The 27,463-nt window shown below is 40.0% G+C and overlaps 1 protein-coding gene across 2 annotated transcripts in view; it reads left to right on the forward strand.

Moving 5' to 3' along the window:
* The window catches only part of LOC117733102 (formin-like protein 12), a 31,282-nt gene extending 11,132 nt beyond the window's left edge, over positions 1-20,150 (forward strand). For both annotated transcript variants that reach the window (XM_034536482.1, XM_034536481.1), the window contains 9 exons: positions 4,406-4,517; positions 6,004-6,094; positions 7,851-7,937; positions 10,928-11,080; positions 11,612-11,741; positions 11,868-11,900; positions 12,249-12,346; positions 13,685-13,768; positions 19,099-20,150. In XM_034536482.1, coding sequence (XP_034392373.1) covers positions 4,406-4,517; positions 6,004-6,094; positions 7,851-7,937; positions 10,928-11,080; positions 11,612-11,741; positions 11,868-11,900; positions 12,249-12,346; positions 13,685-13,768; positions 19,099-19,200 — 890 coding nt within the window. In that variant the 3' untranslated portion in view covers positions 19,201-20,150. The remainder of the gene's footprint in view (positions 1-4,405; positions 4,518-6,003; positions 6,095-7,850; positions 7,938-10,927; positions 11,081-11,611; positions 11,742-11,867; positions 11,901-12,248; positions 12,347-13,684; positions 13,769-19,098) is intronic.
* Positions 20,151-27,463: the final 7,313 nt, after the last annotated feature.

Here is a 27,463-nt window from a genome sequence, read left to right on the forward strand (position 1 = left end):
CGCAGCACCCCCCACAAAAACCCCCGAGGGACCCGGTCGAAAGCCTTCTCCAGGTAAACTGGTTGGGCAAACTCCCAGGACCCCTCCAGTAATCTTGCGAGGGTAAAGAGCTGGTCCACTGTTCCACGACCGGGACGGAATCCGCACTGTTCGTCCTGAATCTGAGGTTCGACAAGCGGTCGGAGCCTCCTCTCCAGCACCCTGGCATAAGCTTTTCCCGGGAGGCTGAGCAGTGTGATACCACGATAGTTCGAGCACACTCTCCGGTCCCCCTTCTTGAAGATGGGAACCACCACCCCGGTCTGCCAGTCCATGGGCACTGTTCCCGACCCCCATGCGACACTGAAAAGGCGTGTCAACCAAGACAGCCCAACAATGTCCAGCGCTTTCAGCATCTCAGGGCGGATCTCATCCACCCCTGGCGCCTTGCCGCCAAGGAGCTTTTTGACTACCTTAGCGACCTCTGCCAGGGATATGGGTGAATCCACCCCAAAGTCTTCCGGCGCTGCCCCCTCTCCGGGGGACATGTTGGCCGGGTTTAGGAGTTCCTCAAAGTGCTCTTTCCACCGCCCGACGATGTCCCCAGTCCGGGTCAGCAGTTCCCCCCCCCTGCTGAGAACAGCCTGGGGTAGACCCTGCTTTCCCTTCCTGAGCCGTCGGATGGTTTGCCAGAACTTCCTTGAGGCCAACCGAAAGTCCTTCTCCATGGCCTCCCCGAACTCCTCCCATGCCCGAGTTTTAGCCTCCGCGACCATCGTCGCTGCAGCCCTTTTGGCCCGCCGGTACCCGTCAGCTGCTTCAGGAGACCCCTGGGCCAGCCAGGCCCGAAAGGCCTCCTTCTTCAGTTTGACGGCTACCCTCACCCCCGGTGTCCACCACCGGGTTCTAGGGTTGCCGCCACGACAGGCACCGATGACCTTCCGGCCACAGCCCCGAGCAGCCGCGTCCACAATAGAGGCTTTGAACAAGGTCCACTCGGATTCCATGTCCCCAGCCTCCCTCGGGATTTGTGAGAAGTTCTTCCGGAGGTGGGAGTTGAAGACCTCCCGGACAGGATCCTCTGCCAGACGTTCCCAGTTCACCCTCACTACACGTTTGGGCTTGCCAGGTCTCTCTAGCCGAGTCCCCCGCCATCTGATCCAACTCACCACCAGGTGGTGATCAGTTGACAGCTCTGCTCCTCTCTTCACCCGAGTGTCCAAGACATACATTGCGAACACTCAAGTAAAATACAAGTAACTATTGTATGTTACTATGCTTTACACAGTTGAAAAGACAATCAATAAGAGCTTTTCATTAAATAATACAAACAAAAAAAGGGGGATAACCTCCTATTTTCCTTACAAGAACCCCCCAAGGATTCAGATCTCATTTAAGCGACATATGAATAAAAAAATTAAATTGGTTAAAAGGAGCTCTTTCTCTCTATCTCTTGGCATCCTCCACACAAGCACTCACACACCCTCCCTTGGCTTGTTTGCATGCTTATCACCACAAACCTGCATACATTTGTGCCGTTTATTCAGCTCATATTCCATTTTTTGCCACGCTATTCATCCATCTGATCCCATTACACTGGGAGCCAGTATTCATGCAAAAACGTCACTCCTTTTTATTTCAAGACAGCTCCATCAGATATTGCAAGCAATTAACAAACAAACTCAGAACTGTTAGTTAGCGTCATATATAAAGCTGGAAGTCTTGCGGCGTCCACAGCTATACTTTAACAACATGATGTTGTTTTGCTGCTCCACTCTGAGGCAGATTGAGTTAGAAAGCTTGAGCAGGTGGCTGTTTTACTATTGTACTGCAGTGTTTAAAGTGGTTTCCTCTAGTAATCAATTTGATCCTTGTGGGCAAGCAAGACCATTAGCTGAGTAGAGAATCCATGGTACAAAGCTGTAATGATCAATGCACTTATGTACAGTATTTTAAGTGCTCGACAGACATCCAAAAGACTTTTGACAACAAGATTGTAGCTCGTATTGATTTTTTTTATTATTGCATTCTTTAGAAAATTACCTAGAGCAGATGAAAGACAGAGATACAAAGTGTCTGTGTGTGGACATCTGTGTGGTGGGATTCTCTAACACTACCATTTACCACCACAATGATCAAATCATACACCAGTCATAAGAATCTATGAGCAACAATGGTATATATAATTAGTAACTATATATTTTCATTAGTGTATAATCACGTGAAACTAAGAATTGCTGTGTTTTCGGTAGCGTACATTGAGCCCTCATTTCTACATAGGGAGTGGTTACTCTTCACAGAGTCCGCCATGTATCATGGCCAGCCAGGCCTGCTGCGAAGCCAATGTGTGTCTTATGACATACTTGCATTCTCTCTACTGACCAGCAGGGGGCGACTCCCTTGGTTTAAAAAAGAAGTCAGATTGTATGGAAGTCTATGAGAAAATGACCCTTCTTCTCACTCGACTTTATTACCTCTTTATTACCTCAGTAAGCATTGTGAACATACGTTTATGATCTCAATCGCTAATTTCAAGTTAATACAGCCTTTTGGTGTAAAATTAAACCTTCTGAGAAGTTTAGAGGGGAAATGTGTGTGTAATGTGTGGGGAAATCTGGTGGACCTGCTAACAAATGTGATGAAAGTGACAGCTTTTTTTTATAAGGGGGGTCACACTCCAAAAGCAAGCCAATGTCGTATTCTTTTTTTTTATTACTGTTTTAATGAGAACATGTAACGTGTTTTTAATGTAAAATCTTAATTTTATAAATATTTAGTAAATATAGTTGTTAAATAATTGCAGTGGATTAAGACATACAATATGTTCCCTCTCAAAAGTTGCAGAGCAGAAGTAGCATAAAATGTAAATACTCAAGTCCAAAGAAAAACTTTTACTCAGAGGAACTTTCATTTTGTGTTGATTTTTCCTTGTACTTAAAAAAGGCAATGTTTCCCTTCAGAAAACCTCTGCTTTTACTGCAGCAGGAGGCCCCGCTGGAGTATCTGGTGAACCTGCGTGCTGTAAATCTTTTGATTTCACGAGAAATTGGACCCAATGACGTGGCATTCAGAATAACTATGTAGAAATAGTCAATATTCTCGATCATGGTCTTGTTTACTTATGCAGGTCATATAGAGGCGTCAGTATTGAATTGAGACAGTTTCACTCAAAAGTTATGTTCAGTCGTTGAGTGAATCTTTCCATTTCTGGGTGGTATCCATTGTGATTTTGTATAGGCATTTATGTTAAGATTGTGTGTCCATATACTTTTTTTAATTATGTTTTTATACCTTGTTAGCCCCTGTGCATGCAGCGTATTTAATGACTGGAAATGTGGCACTTCTAATTAAAAGTACACCTGTGGCTTCCCGCGCCCAGTGGGATACACTCTCCATGCCCACACTCTAATGTGCCGGGGCAATGCCCAGTTTCTCTGAGAGCCGATCAACAAAGATCTTGATTGTGTGTTTTTTTAGGCCAGCCGCCTAACCCTCACTTTTGAGTACGCTGGTAGTGCTCAACATTGTTTGTGATATCTGATGTTTTCCTCATTTAAAAATGTGACACGAAATACTGGCGGTACTGGCGAGGGAATCACTGTCTCCGGTCTTTAATGTCAAGGATTTTGAGACGTGTTGATTACTGTTTACCATTCAACGGGGTTATATTATTCACTTTGTCATGAATAGATTTTCAATCAGTTTGATGATTTGGATTCAGTAGGATTGGAAATGTTGGAAGTCAGACTTTATGGACAGATACAGGAATAGTTTGACGTCTTGGGTAATGTGTGTACCTGCGTTCTTGCTGACAGTTGAATGGATACTCCTCTGCTATCAATCCTCTCATATAAATATGGACAAGAAAAGCTGTTTTACATAAGGCCAATGTATTTATTTTACATTTCTTACAAAGTATTTTAAATTAAGGGGAAGTGTTTTCCGTGCCAGAAATCCAAAGCTCCACTTCAGGAAAAAGCTTTGACCACAAAGATGTGTTACTTCTTGATTTACTTGACAATGTCACAACTTGATGAATGAGAATCGCATGTGATTCTCCCAAGCAATGCTCGAGTGTCTGACTCTGGCTCAAGCATCTGTGCTTTTTTTGGGGTAAAATGTACCATGTACTTTACATACATGTCTTGAGATTCCTGAAGCTGCATGCTCTGAATGCTTCTCACAGCTTCTGAATTATGCAGAGGCATTTTCCGTATAACAAAAAAAGAAATTAAATCAGCTTTGACTTGATAGAATGCAAAATTTAGCATTTCCCTTCGGCATTTTTGGAGAAAGTAATTAAGCAAAGGATCCTTTGTTTTCAGGATGTTTTTCATTGCAGGATAAGAAGACTATCCATCTAGAGAAAATCTTTCATGTACTGTTTTTGCGTGTGTTGACATGTTTCAATCTATTGTTCTTCTAGACATTTTCCTCAAAAGGTTTCCAGTGCAAGCGGGAGAGCTGAAGGACAAACTGTTCATTGTTAATGAGGAAGATGGAGGCCTGTCTGATGAGCAAATCACCTCTCTGAGGAGGTATGACTTTGTGCCAAAGTACGCTGATTTGTATTCATTCCTGATCGTGTCACAACTGAAGCCGAGAGGTAAATTACATTTTTGTGCCCAACTTCATGGGCGGTTGATGTGTGTTTTCATTGGCAGAGACAAAACCTCTGAAAAACTAGAAGTTTAACAAATCATCAAGGGACGTGAGTGCATGGTACAGTCAGGCCGGCGTGAAAGGTTTGCACAGCCGTCTTTACAGTGTTCTAATAGTAAAGAGCAGATGCCAGAACCTTTTACCAGAGCAGCTTACTAATACATTTTTTATCTCTGGTTATTTGTGGAGATGGATACTATTGACATGCCCGTGGGAGTATAACATTGGAAATGGGTAAAACGCTTCCTGACTCTTACTTGCAGTTTAGTCAGTGGCTTTAGATGCTGACCTTCTGGAAGGCAAAGTGATCTAATGTACTATGTGGGGGAATTTTATTTATTCCATGAAAATATAATATATATTTTAATGCGCTGTGGCGTTTAGGCTTGAGGAATACAATTTTGAAAGAACGGCTCCCAACAGGTGCTGCAATATTAATGGCCGGTGCTGCTCCAGTGGCACATGGCCCGGCTCATGAAAAAGTGAATGCCTTTGGTTTGAGGTCAGAACGCACAGAAATGACAGGAGGAGGAAGTTCAAAGGTAAAATGAGCAGGGTTCACATACAGTGCGAGCGAGTAAATGGCCGCTCCCTTTAGCGTCTTGCTGTTTGTTTTACAGAAGTTGACGGGGACTGTCAGCGCTACTCAGCTTTTAATCACATGCCTTTCTCAGAGCCGCTGGAATCAATGTAATGGTCTGAGTCCCAGGCAGAGAGCTAAAGAACATGTGATGTCATCAAGAGGCTAGGGTCAAAACTGGAAAGTTTGTGAGATAGAAATAGAAAAATGAAATCGCCAACTGGGGGAGGGGCTATATAAGGATTTTGTGTTCAGAGTGATGCCGTTTAGTCTCCCACTTTTTTTAGGACAAGCGTTAATATTCACAAGCAAGTTTTTTACTGACGTGTTTTATATGTTTATCAGTCTATATTAATAGTTTTCAACATAACCAGGTGGTAGGTGTTAATTAGCGAGATACCTGCTATAATTCGCACACTGGTTGTACTATCACTGAAATATAAGTCTAGAGGTACCTCAAATAAAATAGTTATTGTATTAACTTGTACAGCCTATTAAGTGTATTCAAGCAGTAGAAAACCAATCCATAACCACAAATACAGTAGACCAGCTCACATGTTAACTACGGCTCCTACAGACATCACTCTGGAAGGAAAGTTTCTTTTTTTGCGTGATTATTTTTTGTTTATTCTTTAGTCAGTATTAAATCAGTATTTTGATAACAGCGAATCAAATGAGTGGGTTTCGTGAGAAAGAAGTTATGCATAGGGTCTTTACGTGTTTAAATTAGTTTGGCATCTAACAGGAGTAATGATACTGTTATGTTTGCTTTTATGTTTAAGGTACATCCCAACATTGAGTGATGTGGAAATGTACAAATCACACAAAGGACCTGTGGCAGAGCTCCATATTGTGGACCAGTACATGATGGAGGTACATTTTTCATTTCCCATATTAACTAGAACTATATGATTACCAGAATTAAAATTAAAATTTCCTTTGGATTGGATTTGTGATACCATGAACCATGCAGGCTCTTTCAGAAGGGCTTGTTGAGGAGACATTCACCTGCCTCCTCATTCACACACTGTGGGTGCCAAGCTCTTACCATTCCTCTGGTTATCACCTTCCAGCATGCCTACCCGTCATCTGACTCATGTGTAGCTGGCTGAAATCTGCAGGAGGGGTAACGGATGAACAGCAGGATCAGCCCACAGTGCCTTTCAGGAATATTTGACACCAGTTATAAGGGATTTCATGTTAGAGACAGGGCGGCTTCGCCTATTGAAGCTTCATTTACTTCTGGAGGCACGAGCCTTCTCTGCTAGACTGCTGTCAGCCTGAATGCCACTACAAATACAACGTACTTAGTCGTGTTTACTGCTGCTAACTAAAGCAGGAATTAAAATATTGCACTTAATAGCAACTGAAATCATTTGAAACTCTCAAGATGAGAGGGGATTGTTCACTCCTTTGAGTTTCTTTTTCAAATTCGAATGTTCAGCAATTTTCAGTAATTTCACCCATTTAATAACACCCATTTCATTATTAAAGAAAGGGCTCACACATTCTTTCTAAATCATCACAGTTCCACAATTGTCAGCATCATTATGACATTGAGAGACAAAATAATGACTTTTCATCTAGTGTTAGCAACACTGTGCCAATGCACAGCCTCACAGAGCTGCTAGCATGGCTGCAGACTCTTAAGTCTTCTTTTAGACCCTAGAAAATTGTCTGATTTTCAGTCTAACAGTTCTGAATAGTCACTTTCCTCTCAGGATGTGTACAGAGAATACAAAACTGACATCTGGAAACAAATGTTCTCCCAATAAAGAAAACTAAAAGCATATTAGTGTGGAAGCACTAAGATAAATCAAACCCTAATAATGCTCTGCAGAGGGAGAGTGTTGCGCCATACGGTGTGTGAGGTTGTTGTATGTTCTTAAATCCCATCATGGTTTCTTCGGGAACTTAAATCCTGTGCTGAGTATATATTTTTAAAATGTTAAATTTGGTGAACATGGGAGATCCTGATTACGGATCAGAGTTATAGTCAGCAACATTCCTGGTAATGCAGCTTGAAACTCAAAAAACATTCTTCGCCCCGGAGTTAGGATCTAAATTGATACCTTGGCATGGAATCGGCGTGATCTGTTAACATTGCATTAGAAATTAAAATGTGTCGGAAAATGTGTCAAGATGAGAAACCCAGTGCTCGAGTACGTGGAGAATGACATATTTTTAGAAATAGCCAAATGATAACATGCTTTCGATTCCGAAACACTAATCCTAATACCTCTCCGTCAGACCAAGTGCCCTTTGGCTTTTGGGAGATGGTTCCTGAGCATGAGCGAGACGGTCTGACAATGTGGAATGATTTATTAGAGGTTAGCACCGACTCAAAAGGTCGACTAGGCAGCTCAGCCAATCGTTTCAAGGTGTCAAGCCTTCAGTTTCTCTGTTAAATCAGCCTGTCGACAGGCCCGCAGCACTCCACTTTTGCCTGAGGTAATAACGCCAAAGACTGTGTGAGTACAAGCTGCAGCGGTCCCAACAACTTCATCTCCCCGCGGCGCTGCTTTTTAGATAATTCGTAATAATCACCTGGTCGTGTGATAATGCGGGGAATTGCACTCTGTTCTGAAAACTCACAGCTCATTACAGTCTCCTCTTCTCTCTGGTACAGATGTGCAACATCCCCTGTCTGAGCACACAGCTTGACCTGCTGCTGACGCTGAGAGAGCTTCCGATCAGCATGACCGACCTGCAGCCTGTGAGTCTACAACATCACCTATGAAGCCAATTCAAAGGTCGAATCAGAAGTTGAGCTGTTTTATAGTCTGTTGCATTCCCACAAGATGAAAAGGGCTAAAACCAAATTTATTCCGTAATGCAAATAATGTTCAGATACATCGTGGCTTTAGACACAAATGAAAAGCACATTGGGGCGACAAACTGACATTAATACATAAAAGCTTTATTTTCCTCCAATGTTATGTTTGAAGTAGTTTCTGTTCTATTTGCTGGATAGGTAGTCTTGAAAACAGAAAGGCATGAGAGGCACTTTAAGACACCTCTCTTAATTTGAAGGAGGAGAAAAGATGGATCTTAATCAAATCATGTCCCATTTTTCTGTAGGTGGTGCAAAAAATACAACGTTTTTCATCTTCATCAGAAACCCAATGAAAACCCACTTAGGGGTTCTCACAGGGGAGAGCTGTGGAAAAAATCATGAATTTAACTTAATTCAACAAACTTCTGGACCCTCTTCAAAGACAAGCACTCTGAAATGAATACAGATAAAACGTAATAAAGAAAATACACAAAGGTACTATTTAATTATATATATATTTATTTGCATTAACCCTTACACATTCAGCTAAAAAGTGAGTATCTGGACATTGACATCAGACTAATTGGTAAGCGGATTGTATATTGGCAGCGAGGACTGCTGTGTGCGATACTGCATTTACAAGTATACCTCCCAGCCCCTTGGCTTTTTTAAAATTTATTATGCCTCTGTTTCTTTCTACATCAGTGCTTCAGTCCTAATCTCTTGTCTGCTGACTGAGAACATAAAGAAACAATGGACAAGAATGATGGCACTTTGCAACATTGGCTCTTGCAGTACTTTCTCTTTCTCTAAAACACAGAGCGAAACATATTGAGTGCTGGGAAGATGACTCAACAAAAAAAGATTAGCAATGTCCTTAAATTTCTATTTACTCCCGGCTTTTTTGTTTCTCTTTCCACTGCATTGCATCTGGGATTTATTTACAAAAAGATCATTTTTGATCACACCTTGGTATTTTCGTGCCGGTATCACAAGACAATATGTTCAAGCATGAAGAGGTTAGCGCCCTCTTTGTTGCAGAATACTCTGAATCCCTCGATTCTCTAACATGACAGACTTCTTAAGGCAAAAACATTAAGGAGGATTTACTCGTCACCTTTAAAAATAGAAAATGGAGAAGACGCCACATGGGTGGATGTTTCTCGCCTGTGATGCGCTTGTTGGTGCTTCGTCTCACTGCAAACTTGTCAGGTTGTATTCTGCATTGTGGCCCTGGCTTCTTCTTTAAACTGTTTAAATGTCCAAATAAATAAATATAAATAGGAGAGGCAAAGACACAGAACCAAAGCCAGTGATGCAGTAGACAGGGAGGCAACCCCTGAAGCTGTGATGTAAAGTAGTGAATGGTTAACAGTTTTATCAGTTTGAACTCCTCCTTGTTCTAACTGAAGTCAAAATGAGAAACAAAAGTATCTTTAGCTTATTTAATGTAAAGTATTTCAGAGATAAACGGAGAATGTGGCTGGCATCACGAGAGGGATTTAAATCAAATCCTTCAGATCTGATTGGATCACTAAAGCAGCTCATGGAGCTGTAGTGAGACACTGGGCTGCAGATCGGCCTCCACCTCGCCCCATTATTACCCGGGGAAGCGGGGACGTGCCGGTCTATAACAGAGGTGGGGAAGGTTGACATGCATTTGCCTAACCAGCCAGTTGGTTTTCATCCTTCAAGTCCTTTCTCTTGACTGGAAAATATTTTTTTTTTAAACTTTTGAAAAAGCAGAAATCTAACCTTTGTGTCATGTCATTTTTGAGTGTAAAATCGAGCTCACAAAATAACCAAGGTACCAGTTTGCAAAGAAGTCACAGTGGTTGAAACTGTACTTGAACAAGATAATTTTGTTACAGATACGCTTCAACAGAAGTGTTTTCAACAGCACTTTGGGATTTTACAAACATTTCTGCCAACACATCACTCCTATGATATTGCTCTGCTAGCTAAGACCATGCACGGCTGTGACCCACAAGCGCTACATGATCAAAGTGGTTAGCTAGTTGCCTCAAACCACATTTGATTGGACACATTTTTGTTCAGGCATTTAAGTTCAAGATGAATCATCCAAAATATTAAAACATTTTACAGAGAGAGAAAATTGGAATTTTGATGTAAAACACTCAAATACTATTTGTTTTATATGTAGTTGTCATATACCAAGAGATAAGTGAGGAACTTACACATTGTGTTTTTAAAGTAACCGCCTGCTTAGTGTTTACAAACTGTTCTGTCATAGTTGCACAGTACCTTTAGATTTAATGTCAATACCAAATCAGAAGCAGGTTACATGACGTTGGTCTGAGCCGTTTCATTACAAATTATAATAGTTTGCTGCAGTGGTACAGATGGTTCTCTGCAAAGCCAGTAGATAAATGTAACTGGATATCTGCGTTCTCCTCTGTGTAATTGAGACTGTCCCACTTTCAGGTTCTGGGAAGTTATTCTTAAAACAGGAGCATATGGTGGAAGTGTTGTTCCTGGCTGGTTTATGGACGAGCTGACTCTGTCAAGGACTATGATTCCCAAAGCATCAACTTATTTTTCCTCCAACACATCATTGGCAAAACTTAAAATCCCACTTTCATTTCTCTTTGGTATAATTTCTATCCATATTCAACAGGAGCGGTTCAGCCCTGGTTGCACAGGGAAATTGTGCGATATTCTAGAGGGGTATTTGCACTTGACACAATTGCATACCAAATAGTGATCTTGCCAAACAACAAAGCTCTGATTATTAATTTTATGAGGTCAAATGAGGTGTTGAGATTGCGGTTAATCTTGATAATGTAAAAATACTGAAGCCGTGAGTTATTTTTGCCAGCACTTACAGGCCCAATGAATGAAAGTACCTGTATGCGGTTGGATTGCAGAACAAAATGATTTTGCTCTGTGCCTCTGTGTTTGTCTTTCAGCTGATTAACCAGAAGATCAGAATGTGCACGCAGCTGAACAACTGCAGGTCATTTGTTTCGGTGCTGGAGTACCTCCTCGCTATTGGCAATTACCTCAACGAGAACGCCAGGAAGGGAAAGGCCAAGGGATTCTGCCTCTCCTCCTTAACTAAAGTAGGACTCTACCCCTGTTGCCTGACATTTGGTAGAGTTGCAGCACAAGGCTAATAAGACGACTCATTGATATACACAGCAGGGCTTCTCTGCATCCTTTACCAACTTTCTTTTTTGCTCAAGTTCACTCAGGTCTTTGACACAGTCCTTCTGACAAGTGTGTGTTTGTGTCGCTACCCGGCGTCACAGGATACATTAAACTTTTGCTCATGGCCAAATCTCTTAGAAGTAAACCATCCTTAACGGTGACACAAATGTCTGAGGAAAATATAGACACAATGTAATTTGAAAGGTCCAAGGTAAATCTTTGTTGAAGATACTAAAACACAACGCAATGGAGATGTTCTTTAATGTCAATATAATTATTTCCCTGGCATCAGTAAGGAAAAAGATTTGCAAGAGCACATTAAAGTGTAGATATCTCAGTTCACGTCTTGCTGCCTTTAAACGTCCTTGTGCTGTGTGACAGGGAACTATAGGTTTGTGCAAGCCGTGTCCTTTTTCTCAACTCTGTGTTTTCGCCCTCTCCAGCTTACCCAGCTCCGTGGAAAAGACAGGAAATTCACTTTGCTCGATGCCCTTGTGGAACAGATCATGTTGCATGAACCGAGCCTGGCCACTTTTACCCAGGAGTTGGCAGAATTTGAAACTGTCCCAGGAGGTATTTACTAATCAAGATTTGACTTTTAAAAAAAAGAATCAGTGTTACTTTTCAATGGAGGTCTGTTGAGTGAAATGTGTATTTTCTGTCTATTCCACTGCTTTTGTATCTCTCTTTGTTGGATAGCTTCCATCAAAGGCCTGACCGCAGAAGTAGATGGTGAGTAGATCACATTTTACTACTGTGTCCAAAGACTGTTTCAAATTTGCTGAGATCACTGTAATGCTGACCCTAACTTTTTATGTGGCAAGGCCACATTTACTAGATATTTCTGTTATTGTAGTTTCAATCTACTTTGTTGAAAGACCATGATCTCATTGTCATATATTGAAATATATGGGCACAACACAACATATTGTCTCGAAGATGACTTACAAGCAGTTGCTACAAGCACAAATACGGCATTTCACAGGATCACACAGGAGACAGCATCTGATTTAAAACAGCTATTTGCTTCAGTGGTTAAATATGATGGATGGTAACAAAGGTGTGTGTGTGTTGCTTCAGTCCTGAAGAATGAACTGCAGAAAGTCATTCAGTATAAAAAAATGTACAAGAAGACAAATGCTGGAGTTCATCACCCAAACTTCTCCAAAGACCTGAAGGTGAAGTATTGTTTATTATTTATCAATGCATTCATTTAAAAAAACAAAAAAAGCAATGTGTCTTCTTGGGAAACTAACACAGTATTGATTACATTGCTTCTTGTTTACTATCGGCTTTGTCTTGTCAAATAGTGCTCTTCTTCTCTTCTCTTCTGGCACATTGCTGCCTGTTATTGAGCATCACTCCCACTCTGGATTGGAATCTTTTTTTACATGGCTTTCATAATGCTTAACGTAGAAAAGTTCTACACAAACACAATTATCATTATTACAAAAAAGTATCTCTGCAGGATCTTTATGGGAATGATCCATCTGTGTGTAGCCTAATGTGTCACTAGAAGCCATTCAGTAAACTGCAGCAATCTGTCGCACGCCACATTAGTCCCGCTGTGGGTCGAGCTCGGACAGCTGACGGCGAGGCCGGAGGCATACATATATATATATATATATATATATATATATATATACATACATACATACATACATACATACATACATACTAGGCTGCTCTGTGTGCGGCAGCCAGAGAGAATGGAGAGGTCAGCCCTGCTGGCGCAGCCTCGGGCCTCGCTGTCAGTTGTCCAGGCTGAACCCGCGGCGAGACTAAGGTGGCGTGCAGTAGTCTAACGCGCTGCCGCCGTTAGCTCACTGGATCTTGATATGGGCAACGGGCCGCTACACAGATCCTTTAGGGATGCTACAACCAGCTAATTGTTGCATTGGCTGATGCAAGTAACTCGCTCGATCAGAAAGGAAACATACATTATTCAGATATTTTTATAAATAAATAGATTTCTGAAATGATGTGTTCACAATTTGCATGGTTTACTTTATTTTTCAAATATGCTACTATAAGTTATCACGTTACTGCCAGTTTATCACATACAATACAGAGGTGAAGAATTAAAAATGTAATTTGGAAATCAACATTGGACCAAGGCAATGTCACTGGATGTCCTCCCTTGAAGCAGAATTTGGTTTTGGACAATCACAGATTGGCATGAAAATAAAAAAGGCTCCATTAAGTTAACACAAGAGGTCTTACCCTCAGGGAGGACAGTACGAGTACGTCCTCCTCGGTCTTCCACCAATTCTGTCTGTCCTGCAGGTGTTGCTGTTGAAGCATTTTAATCAGATTTTATGTATGTGTATGTGTATATATATATATATATATATATATATATATAGAGAGAGAGAGAGAGAGAGAGAGAGAGAGATTAAATGTAAGCTATGCAGAGTTTGACCCATAACAGCTATAGCAGTAAAATTTGAGCAAAGATTGACTGAGCGAATGAAAAAACTCACCAGGTCTTCATTGTGCTTTTCTTTATACTCCAGGCTTCAATTGAAAAATATAACATGGATCTCTCTGCACTGACGAAGACATGTGAGGAGATGAAGAGACTCTACTCTGTTATACTGGTAATCCATGAGTTATTATTTCAATATCTTTTTTTTTCAGTCTCACAGACAGATAGTTCTCTGTTCCAGTAGTGTCTAGATGGCCCTCTTCAGTTATTTGTCATATTACAGTATCTCCCCACCCACACACTGGGAGAGTGCATCATTTCACAAGGAAGAAGTCTCTGAGGATACTTTATTCTCCAATAGGCGTCCTTAAGGGCTTACACAGGGAAATAATGCATCTGTAGTGACATTTAACAGCAAACATCACTGGGTTGTTGCCTTGAAATACTTTGTATTTACTCCTTTGGATAATTTCTTCATCCTGACCCTTGAATGTGCGATGTCACATCAATGAATGATCTAACAATGTAGCCCATAAGGACTCTGGAACTATGGAAAAGTAGTTCATATTTGTAATAATCATTTTGCAACTATTGAGATCTCATTTTAAATATTTGTAATATTTTGCGATTCATTCATTCATACTTGCACTATTATTTGAGTGCTCTTTGGGTTTGACTGGACTCTGAGACCAAACATTAGTATATTCTTAAATTTGTCTGAGAAGTTGACTTGCCTTTAAGCATTTGTGTTGACATCAGATCTCTCATATAGAAAATTCCTCTGTCACATATATCAGATTTAGTGGAGGTACTGGTCCCTGTGTATTCTTTCATTACATCGTCACCAACTTGGTTAGATTAGGTTCATCGAGCGCAAGCCTACTTTTGACATCTTAACAGGTGCTATGTCTTTTATATATATAAAATAAGTACCCACCAAAAACAATCAATACAAAAGCAATGCCTATCTTCTCTTCTCTCCTTTCCCATATCTCTATGGACAATCCATCATGATAGAGAGTCCAATTACCCTTCCCGCTGTGTTTGAGCACCGAGATATTATAGTGTGTGTTGTGAGTTTTAGGACTGGTAGGGAATTGGGTTATATTAAGCCCACAATTAGATCCCTGTGTACTGAAAACCTTTTTCACAAGTCACACACGAGTAAGCAGAGGGGGAGGGGACTGAACACAGCCAATGCTATGTAGTGAGTGCACAAAATACTGGTGGGGATATCTTTTCCAGACAAAATCTTACAGCCTTGTTTTCACACCCAACATTGTCTCAACCCTTAAGCATCCTTTACAAACTCTCTTTATCTCCATCTCACCTTTGTTACTGGTGAAGATGTTATAAGAGAAATCCACAAGTGGTAGTAATGTAAGGGTTTTTACATGTCTTTGCTTTCAAAGGAAGAGTTGGACAATTCGGTAACAATGTGTATTGGTGAGATTTACAGTAAATATAAAGTTACACCCAGTAGCTGGTTAGCTTAGCTTTTCATAAAGACTGGAAACAGCTAGCATAGGTGACTTCCTGGATCAAATGATTGCCCTGCATGGCAAAGAAAGTACTTTGGGTCCTTGACCTGGCCTGCAGCTGTCTCAAGTTTCCAGTTTTTATATAAATATGAGTGGTTTATTCTCAGCTAGCTCTTGGCAAGAAAGCTAATAGAAGTAAGATTGGAGAAGATTTACACCCACAATCAGGCGGCAACCTCCGGTTCTGTTGAGTGAAGCCATGCGGAACTGTCATTTAAGAATTTTATAATCTACCAACATTATTACCCCACAGACTGGGTTGGTTTAAGCATACTCATACTGTACGTTGTAGCATAAAACACCTTGCAGAGTATAGACTAGACAATCCTCTGAGGAAGGCATCTTCACCCAAGTAAGCGTATTTCCCAAAATGTCAAACTATTCCTTTTATTGAAAGATGCCAAGATAAATCCTTAATATTTCATTATTATTTCTTATTATTCCTAACATAAATCATTCCTCCATGTATTATTGAAAATGGTCCAGTGGCTTAGTGGCTGTGGCCTTTATAAAATGGAACAATTTGACCTTTAAATGTAGTTTCCCCTTCAGGCCATGAGTTGTTTTTATCCATTAGGCAGCAGTGACAAAAAGTACCATCATTGCTGCATGTTTAAACGAAAGTTGGACCGGTGGACATATATTTAACATTGAATATTTTAGATCATTTTTCTTACTGCGAACAATTACGTTTGAAATGTACTTTTTCAAATTTGAGCATATTCCTATTAGTCCATTCTAGTCGTCTTTAAATACCGGAGCAGCACGCCATCAAGCATCACTCTTCCAAGTTTAGACTAAATCAGACCAAACATTTAAAGATGGACAGCCTCATTCTTAGTCCCCAAGCTCACCTGCGCCCATCCTCTCTTCCCCTGATTTTACTGTTACTGTTTTATATTGTGAATGTGAAACCTCCTGCATATACAAGAAACCCCTTTAGGAGCATTGAAGGAAATTATGTGCAAGAGAGCAGCAGGTTGGGAATGAGGTGTGATATTTAGTCACTTGTCATGGGGAGAATTCATAATGATGTCCTTGAATAGCAAACATGCACATTTATTAAAGATAGAAGAAGCTCATGGAAATTCGTGGTGCTTTTTTAGGCCCTTTTTTGTAGTAGATGCAGGATTTTAAAAAGTATTAACAGATAACAGTGTAACATTTCACTTTTTAATTTATTAGGTTTTTTTTTTTTATTGCCAATTGACAAACAAATTACGAGCAACTTGAAAAATGAGACCTTTACTGACTTTCTTAGTTGCCAATAACAATAATAAGACTATGGACTGATTTATATATAAATAGGTTAAATCCAAAGGATGTAACCTTCATTCATCATTAGTTAGGGGTATCACTCCAGAGTTATCAATCAATCAATTAATGAGGTACAATTCCAGTTATTATTTCAGTTCCTTCAACTTGTGCAATGGGGATACACGCTATTTTTTTTATCTTGCAGCTCATCGAGACTTTCCCAATGTTATCCAACGCAATTTCTCAAATTCTTATAGCGAAACCATTTTACGGGGGTTGTGATGCTCAAAACTATTTATCCACCGTTAAACAGGCGGTAGGCGACCACAGAGCCTATGTTGTAAGAACAAGTTTAACTGGAAGACACATGCAGCACTGGAAGCTCTCAGGCACACACAGAAGGCAGATAAGGAGAGAACTGGGGTTGGAAGGCCGGTTGCAATTTTTCTATGCTGCTATCTTGGACAGGCTTCCCTTGAAAAAGAGGTAATTGTATCTCAACGGGACCGACCTGGTTAAATAAAGGCTAATAAAAATAAAAAATCATTATTGATTTAAAAATGTTGTCAACCAGCCCATTGAGGCAGTAGCACGCAAAGTTCCCAGAATGCCATATGGCTAGTACATTATTGCTAGTTAGTAAACTGTAGGCTGTGGTAAGTAAATGTAACTTGCAATTGAGCAGCAGAACCATTGTTAATATGTGCTCTAATGCAGTGCCGTAATGGAAACACATGAGGCCCCCCTGCAGAATAACCCTGAGAGGGCCCCCCCCTCCCCCCCATATGTAAGGGATAATGTATTGTCCGGCGGTCATTATCCAAAGATAAACAAACAGGACTCAAGCTTTTCTTTTGAGGGAAATGTATTCAATCAGAAAAAACAGCTCAAACAGAGAACAAATGTATTCCAACAGAAACAAAACATATGCTAGGGCCTATCAAACAGCTCAAACAGAACATATGTTACAACAACATAACAAATATGCCTACATATAGTCGATACACCGGTAGGCTACTTTCTACAGGTTTGCATTTGAATACACATGTGCGCGTCTTTTAGCAAATCTGTGTGCAAAGTCTTTAACCACGCTCTTTACATCTAAACTGCGCGCACGTTTATTCTCTATGCTAAGGATGGCCAGACCTGACAGCCTCTCTTGTGACATGGAGCTTCTGAGATATGTTTTGATCAGTTTTAGCTTGGAAAATGACCTTTCTTACTTAACGGTTACTTTTATTATTTTGTACAGAGCCGTTGTCTTCTCAAAAGGGTTGCAGTGTTGTACAACGTGAAATGAAGTTAAACAACGATGTGGTTGTGGAGATAATTAAGGAAACGTGTCCGATAATGGGCGCAGGGTGTATAGTGAGAGCATAGGTTTAATAAGGTTAATGCATTTTCAAGCACAACACATAGACAGAGCAGTACAGCTGTCAAAGTATAACGTTAGCTACGTGGTAATGTTAGCTATAGCAAACAGTACAATACCCGTCTCTTCTGGCAGATGAGTGCATCCTTCACCAGCTGGTCGAAAAAGACTTGTAATTTTGGGAAGTTTGGCATTTAATTCAGAAATGTTCTGTTTTGATTGCCGCTTTTGGGCACCACTTTTAAATGTGGGTTTCATTTTTCCTCAAGAGAAATTTCCTCGTAGTTCTCCCAGAATACACCGCGGCCCAACAATAACACCAGTCCGCGTAGCAGGAGGTCCTAGTGGTTGCCTGTTACGATTGCCTTTACAACTATTATTTAAAACTTATAAAGCCAGTTTAAAATACTTTTTTTTATTGCGTAGCTTTATATGAGAGAGACAACTTTGAGGGATATCTTAATATTATTACATAATGTAATATTATTTATTTATTACATTATTCGGCCCAGATTCGGCAGCCGATAAACCGGTTGCCATGTCTCAGACAGAATCTGCCCATGTCCGTAACAGCTACACCTGGGCCAGACATGGCAACAGTGAAATGTGCCAAAGGTGGCTCACATTTGGCCGCATCGAGCCGGAACACAGCCGAGTCAGCCGACACTTAGCCGCAATACGGCCGAGTGCGCTGGCTAGTGTTGGATTAAAAAAAAAAATTGCCATGCGAGGCCCCCTGTCACTGCGAGGACCCCCCGCAGTGCGGGGGGTGCGGGGGTGATCTCTACGGGCCTGCTCTAATGGTTATATGGGGTTAGGAAAGGGTTTATGGTAAGGATGGCTGCCCAAAAAATTGAAAAGAATCACACAAAAATAGCGAAAATGGCAACCCTAACATAATAAAAAGTAAAGAATAGCTTGAGCCTTGGCTATAACCTGCAGTCAACAGCATGCAATGAGCCAATTAGTACACTTAACCACTGTGACCCTTTCTGATAAAGTTTGACTTGAGAATTACGAACACCTTTCTTTGCCAGCGACCTTAAACCACCTAAGGGTAAGTATTAATTCAGCAGTGCAGGTCTACCTTGTTGTATAAGTGCACTCAAGGAATGGATTGCATGCTGAGGAAGTATATGAGGTGATTATATCAAAAGACCATTGTGTGAAGAATTTGCATGAACCAGACACCAGTTAAATTATGAAAGGAATTTTAATATATGTAGTATGTGAAATATTTTTCATTAAGATCAAAAGGTCTCAGAATGTGTAGTTGCTGTCGACAACATTTTTTAATTTCTAAGTGACTAATCTTCTTTTCTTCCTGTCAAGGTTAAATTCGGTGAACCGGCGGATCAAGACTCTCAGGAGCTCTTTGGGTCGATCTGTCATTTTGTCCACGAATTCAAGGGGGTCCATGCGGAGATTCTATGAGTTATAGAACAACTGTATATAGTACATATTAGAAAACCACTAAGAGAGCAGCGATGCTTATTAAACAAACCAAACAGGCCTTATTGTCTTAGTCTCAGATCAGAAACAGAAAGACACAAAAACATGGCATACAACTTTTAATGCAGTATTTAATATTGGTAATATAACAAAAGTGAAATGATGCATAGGTGTATAATTGTCATAGCTATTTGTATTTTGTGTACAGATATCTTATTTTACAATACGTTTTGGATGTTATTCGATGTATAGAAGTGCAGTATGAAGTGTACAGCTTATGCACCTGGGAAATAGGATGTCTGTGTAAATCAATTTTGTGAATAGATCTCATCATTCATGTCAGAAGTCGGTTTGATTTGGATGAACTTCATTATTACATTACATTTATTTTGAGACTAATCAGTAATGCAGGATTTGCAACTTCTGGGTTGCAAGAAACACTTGAATGTTGAAGTGTGCCGCTGATACACACAGCTGTTTGTTGGCAGAGAAACAACAACAAAACATAATTTTGGAGGCCAGCTGAGGCTGGTGTACTTTGGGTATATGATTATTTTGAAAATTCAATTGTGTTGTGGTCGGTGACGTTTCCCATCCCTGCAATCCTGAAGAGCTCCGAGGCCGCCTCTGATTGAGGAACACGTACCACTGGACCATGAAGAGAAACACAACATTCCTCTAAAGACATAAGGATATTTTCAGCACTGGCTAGAACCAGGCGGCAACCTCCGGTTCCGTTGAGTGAAGCCATGCGGAAATGTCTTAACACTTGCATTCTCTCTACTGACCAGCAGGGGGCGACTCCTCTGGTTGCAAAAAGAAGTCTGATCGTATGGAAGTCGATAAGAAAATTACTTTACTTCTCACTTGATTTATTCCCTCGGTAAACATTGTAAACATGAGTGTGTGGCCTCGATCGATAGTTTCAAGTCTTCTTCAATACATGATTCATTTAGTAACTTATGGTCCCATTTAGAGTAAAATAGACCATAAAGCGCAGTAGGCACTGCAGTCCACAAACCAATGGGTGACGTCACGATGACTACGTCCACTTCTTAGGCTTAGTTTATCGCTGTAGTGAAGTAATCGTGGCCGTGGGTTGCTGCGCTTGCTTGTGCACCTCTGAATTCTTGTAACTTGACAAGCAAGTCACAAAAAAGTGAATTGATAAAAGCACTATTTAGATTTCAGGATTATGCACAGAAGGCAAATTCGCATTTAAATGCTTTGGAAACAGTCTTAACAATTCTCATTTGAGTATATATTTTGCAGCCAAATCAAATTGTTTACAGGATATGAAACCTTTGTTTTCTTATAATGCATGTAATACTTGACTTCTTTCTTTACAGGGCTTGTACAAAAGCAATAACTGCAATCCCTCATCTGCGTTGTGTAGGTTAGTTTATGGCCTAGCCGGTTCCCCTTACAGTCTATGGGCATGTCTATGGTCTACTTTGTCTTGTTGTTCGTCACAATACATTTTGTTTGTTTTGGAGCATAGCTACGGCGCCCAGCGAGAGTATAAACAAAGCTTTACAGTCTATGTTTAGAACTGATTTAAGTGTTATCCAGGTTTGTGTGTGACATTTTAATCAGTTGTCGGCAGACTTACTGTTTGTAGTTAGAACTGTGAACCGTGAGGGTGTAAAGAATCAGACCCCTTAGAGGGCAAAAAAAGTTGCAGATTTTCGTGTAAAAGGAAAATCCACTGATTATTATTAATAGGTTGCATCAGCAGAAAACATGGATTCATTAGTTGGAAACATATTTCCATTAAAACACAAGATTTTATCACATTATTTTTTAAATTTCCAATTTGTCAGAATTGTAGCTAGATGGATCATTAAGGCAGTTTTTTGTACCGCTTTTCGAAATTAAAAAGAAATAAGTGACCTCACATTAAACATGCCCAGACAATCTACTCTAAAAGTCACTTTAAATTATACGGGTTTCCATTTTCCCAGTTACTTTGGAATTAGTTTTACTTTTAAAGACACATAAATATCACAGTTATGCATTGTGTTCCCTTTTCACAATCTGTACTGCTGCACTTTTCTTTTAGCATGAAATACTTTCTGATCATGAGGATTACACTTCAGTTTCTTCGGGCTCTGCTGTACTTCAAGTCATCCCTGGGGATTTAGTTATGCCTAAAAAAGTAATCCTTTTGATTTGACTGTTTCCTCATTTAAGTGTTCCTGAATGTCAGCATGGTTTTATTCGTAAAGCAACGAGAACTTTTCAAATCCTGTTTTTGATGTACATTTCTCTTGAGCTGTAATAAAAAAAAAAAATGTATTGGATTTAGCTTTACAATCCAAAGATTCAACCATTCACATTTCCTCCTTCAACCCTAACATTTTTTTAATGCATTCTGGATTTAAATTGCTGGTCTTTGAGCAAGGCACTCATCACTTACATGCTTCAGTCGAAAAAGTGAATTAGCCAACAGACAGGGCTTTCACAAGGATATAGAATAACTAGCTAGAGGGGGAAGGTAGCCGGGTACCGGGGGCCTAATGTCAGGTTAGGTTTCTTCCTGGGATACAGGCTCCATGTGCGGCAGCCTACACATGAATGTGTGGTGGAAAAGAAGATTTGCTTAATGTTTATGTGCTTAATATTATATTCATTAGTCCATAATTCCTTGTGGTGCAGACTCTACCACACAAAACAACATTCTAGCAGAGAGAGGGAGAGAGAAGCAGAGTGAGATAGAGAGAGACAGATAGAGACAGAAAGAGTGAGAGAGAGAGAGAGAGAGAGCGAGAGAACACGGATAAGACCCGAGACAAAACAAATCTTTGATCATGAAAACCTGATGTTACTGACCAATTCCAATGTATTTTTAGTGAAGCAGCTGCACTGCAGAAGTGTCTCTGGTCACATCTCTCGTCCAGGCACTGCCTCTCGTCCTCTCATTGTATTATCCAATCTCAGATTTGGAGCTATATCCAGTAACTACTACTTTATTTTGTCGTAGTCGCTCAAATTACATTTAAGGGATATATTTTGTGCATTTAGGAAACACTTTTTAATCAAGACCATTTTTTAAAATATATATCGTAATGTAGCCAGCTGGACATAAAATGTGTAGTCCGCTTATGGAAAGCTCCATAAGCTGAAGCAACAACCTGTTAGTGTGAAGGTGTTATTATCAGTCTCCCTACTGGGAGAACACACTTTTCCAACATGTTTGCAGCAGAAAAAAAAAGTTTCACAGCATCTGCAGTATGGACTGGTAGAATTACTTATACACTCGCCTGTACAGTTCTGAAACGCCTCGCCTCCTTTGTGTTTTCTGTGTGGGAAAGCTCTGGTAGTTTCATCTGCCTTTGTTTTTATCACAAGCCAACTTCCCCAACCTGCCTCCTGGTTTATCTACTGGACCAACATGAGAGTTTTAGTCAGAGGCTCACATTTACTTCTTTAACTTCTGTGAATACCAAGCAACATTGAACAAATCGACTTTAAGAGAAGGCATAAACATACGTAAATCTGCACGTGGTTCCATGTGGGACTGCATTTCTATTTTGGGAAAGTTTGTTCAGAGTGTACTGTCTGCTTAATTGGCAGCTATGGGAATAAAACAAATTCATATATGCACTTTGCAACCGCATCAATGCATCTGCCTATGTAGTCAAAATGTTTATTTGAACAATGGATCCGGTGACTACTGGAGTATTATCTGCAGTTCACCTCAGCTCCACAGAGGGTTTTAGCATCTTTTAGCTCATTGTCTTGTTTTAACGGTCCACAGCTTTACTGGTTTCCTTGTCACCTTGTTTTCAGCAACAACAAAATAAAACCCTGTACACTACCTGCTCAGCATCAACAACAGAATACCTAAGTAATTATTTGGTGAACATTGTGGTGCATTTAGCAGTTAAAAGCTAGAAATGCACTGATCAATACTGAATGATTTTCAGCCGTCAATCTCATATTTTCCGATTTTTTTTGTGGGTCACATCACAGGGCAACAAGGCAACACACATAAATACATTTTCTTTTGACCTAGAGGCCAAGATATCGAGCTAGATATAGTCTTAAGTTGTTGATTCTCAGAAAACCAAATGGCAAAATATCCCTATGAAGAATAGCGGCCGCCTCTGCCAGTGTCTCTCTGATTATGTCTGGCCTATTGCCCATTGTATTACTTTAAAAAGTGGCACATGCTCTACTTTGGATTTATGTTCAATTAGTGTAAAAATATATACAAGACATTTCGTAAAATGAGTCTGCGCCTTTTTTTGCAGATTACCAAAGCAGCTCATTATGTGCGACAGGGCTGTATAATATCGCCAGCGTGTTATATGCAGAGTACACACTCCTGCTTTTGACCACCAATTAAATTCCGGAGAGACTTTCTTTTTTTTTTTTTTTTATCACGCCACAGCGGGTGGTCTGAATTTTATTTGTCCCTTTCAGAAGATAAAATGTCCCTCAAGAGTTCATTAGTTTAAAAGAAAATAATTTCTAAAGGGGGGAAGGTAAAATATGACTGTGATTTGCGCTATTTAATGAGTCATGTAAGCATGTTAATGTGGATGCTGTTTCAATGAGAGTCACACACACACACAAAAACTGCTCAAGGATTTTTTTGCCTTAACCGGTTTTCTAATCATTGAACTCATCCTGATACTGGGACACATGAATGCTTGAGATAATCTTGTGTGTTGATCACGTTGATGACATTTTTAGTACGAAGTACACAGTCGTCACCCCCACTAAAGACATCAAGGCTATGACCAGTGGCGGATTTAGCAAATTGGGGGCCCAAGGCGAAGGTATGTATGGGGTCCCCCCATCCGATCTTTAAAAGAGAACGAAAAAAGATTTAACCGACTGAATGGTGGATAGGCAGGTAAAGCTAATCTACAGGGAAGTAAAGGTTGGAGAGGAGAAAAAAAAAACCTTCCCCTTTAAACCCTGCATACACTTCTTTACTCCAAAATGAAGATGAAAAGCAGAGAACCATTTTCTCACAGGTCTTCACACCAACATGATGCACAGATGTAGGAGCTGTACCTGTAAAATAATAATGATAGTAATAATAAAAAACATTCTCACCAACTAACAAGATGGTCTATGAACAAAATTAGCTTATTTCTTCTATCATGAAGTGAGAGGATAACAAAAAACAACAGCAGTCCATCATTGGGATTAAGAAATATGATTTTTTGTATTGTTAAATGATTACCTTCTCTCTTTTGTGTCTGTCCCTTCCTTTCTCTCCCTCATGTTTCTCTTCCTCTCCTCCTTTTTCTGTTCTTCTCCTGTTCTTTATGACTGTGTTAGTGCTGAGTGTTCCATCTGCTTTTGTCTCTGTCCCTTACTCTCTTTCTCCCTCTCTTCCTCCTCATGCATTTGTGTTGTCTTTCTCATCATGTTCATACCAATCTTACTCTAGTTCTGCTATTAGCCCTGTGCTAGGGCTATTAGCCCTGTGCTAGGGCTATTAGCCCTGTGCTAGGGCTATTAGCAGAACTAGGCAGTTGACTCACCAAAGCCCCATCATCGACATCATCGTTGTCAACGTCGTCAATAACACTGTGGGTGACGGTGGGCGGTCCTCTTCATCGTCTTGGGTAACGTCGTTATCCTCACCTAGCGCCACTTCACAGATAGCTGCTGCTGTAGCGGCATGTTCAACGCGTTGGACGTTCCTGCCTGTATCCCCAGTAGCCGTAAAAAGTGTGTCATCTTTGGCAGCGTTTCTAAATATTTATCGGCGTCTTTTCTTTTTTTTCTTTTAATTGAGCCGCTTGGATAACTTTGTTTCATTTTTGCTTTTATTCTTGTCTTGCTTCTGAATCGTCCTCCTGTCACTGTGTTTATCTTTCGCGCCGTGCACCGTTACGGACTAGTCCATTTAATTGTGAAAGTAGGGGGTGTAGGGACACGACAGATAACCATGAACTGGACATTTTAACTACTACTTCAACGTTTCAACGTATTTCTTAAGAATATTAATACAATTGACCATGCTTTTGAAGCGTTCATGATGATAAGGGGCTTTTTCTTTTCTTTCTTTCTTTTTCTTTTTGAGGTTGGTTGGGGGCCCCCCTACTACGACCACTGGTAGGGGGCCACAAGCAGCCGCCTACCTATGCCTCTATGTTAAGACCGCCTATGGCTATGACCAACGGATTTTTACAACATTTTTCACTTCAAAAAAAAAAAAAGACTGCTGTGATATTACCGAAATATCACTTTAGCTTTTCCACACCATTTAAACCCTAAAATATTACTTTTATATTGTACAACAGGACAGTTTGGCGCAGCGTTTAATAAAAAGTCAAGTTAGAGCCCTGAAAGTCATATCCAACATTTATCCCTGTCAGAAAATGTGCCCAAATATCTATGTGATCATTTGTGTCTGACATATCCTCACAGATTTTAAATATATATTCAAACATTATTGTTGTGGCTTTAGAAACAGCATTTAGTTTACAAATAAAAATATATCCTATATATATAATTTTCTGATTGAATTATTTTTTAAATAACTTTTTTTCCCTGTGTAAAATGTTCAAGGAAGTGTTTCTTGGCACGTTAAGCTACCGCCTCTCGCCTCTGAAAACTCCCCATTGCCATGGAAACATATTGACATGCACAACATTAGACGCTCAGAGCTGGGCGATGACACAAATCCCACAAAATGTCAGCTATTCAGGTCGGGGTGGCGATTGTCATCCATTTCCAGATGAATAGATGTCCAAAACAACATTGTGTCTGATGATCGAAGCTGGAGTTGTTCAGTTGTATTCAAGGATCTAAAAACATCCAATCCAAAAAGCAAATATATATTCCAATATGTTGTAACTTCATGCAAACCACCACCTGACATATGTTGATGTCGAGCCAACTGTTTGTAATTTGTGATATTGGCCTACACAAAATAAATTGAATTGAACTGTACGCTCTAACATGTTCAAGTTCAATGTGTGAAACACTCATCACACTGCAGCTTGTGTGCAGGCATAGGCAGTTTTTTCTGTTTGTGTTCAAATCCCTTTCAGTGGACTGTTTAAAATTCAACCATGTTATCACTTTCAACAGTGTAGCCTAATGATTTGTTGTTCAGCCACAAAGATCAAAAAGCTGCATTCATAAGCATAGATTTAATGAGAAAGCAAATTAAACCAAAAGTGCTTTTCAGGATTCAAGCTTATTTCAGTTTAATAGCACAAAGTACACCTTACGAAGCCACTAATTACAACGTTTCTGCGTTATATCTATCTATTCTTTGAGCAGTGCCCTAAGAACATGCCACACTACATTTCACTGCACATGTTTGTGTGACACATAAACCTTTGGATGTTTTGTCTTTAGTGAGCAGATACAAAGACATTATTATGTGTTCATTCATGTATTTGTCAACAAGTGTAACTCTTTGAATGAGTTGTGAATATTTATTCATCTAATAATTTAGTTTTGACAACAGCTGAGGAAATTCCATCTGCCGATGAAGGCCACACAATGCAGCTGATAAGTTCTGTGAGGAAGAGGACCTTGGGTGGCGATTTATATTTTATTTATATTTTCACAAGGTCATGAATTAGCCTTCAAGCTCCACATGTCTTTGTGACAACATTAGACACCTCTGTGAATGGTATATAAATGTGTATTAACAGTTCAGAAATGGTTTTAATATTTGTAACATGTGTGCAATCATATCCATTATGTTTAAGTTGTATTCTGTTTTCAGGCATTCATATTCCAGTTATGGATGCTTTATAGGAGGAGTTATTGATGTCATGTATGTGTATTAAATTAAATTGAATTTATATATGTAGTTGTGTTGAGTTTAAAGTCGTCCTTGATCTCCAGAGTAAATCCCTTGAAAGAGCTGCTAAGCTAAATATACATGCATCATTAATTTATTGTTGGAAGCTTTCATCTTTATATTTATGCTTTAGACTTTTTACATGTTTGCACATTTAGCTGCTCTGACTAAAATGCTTTAACTTAGTAATTCATTCAAATTATTTGAAACAGTCCTGATCGAGGCGGATGCTATTAATATGCAGGTGTCTTTAACAAACAATATAATTTACACCCAGGCAGAATAGCATGGTGTCCATAGCCAACACGGCTAATTGCACCTGACCCCGCAGATACTGTATTTGTATGTTAGGCCATGTATATTTTTTCTAAACCTAATCAGGTAGTTTTGTTGCCTAAATATAACCAAACTCTGACTGAACCTTTCGGCTCGCTATCTATTGCTAAATGAAGTTGC

The sequence above is a fragment of the Cyclopterus lumpus genome, chromosome 7, assembly GCF_009769545.1.
Source record: "Cyclopterus lumpus isolate fCycLum1 chromosome 7, fCycLum1.pri, whole genome shotgun sequence".
NCBI lineage: Eukaryota > Metazoa > Chordata > Actinopteri > Perciformes > Cyclopteridae > Cyclopterus > Cyclopterus lumpus.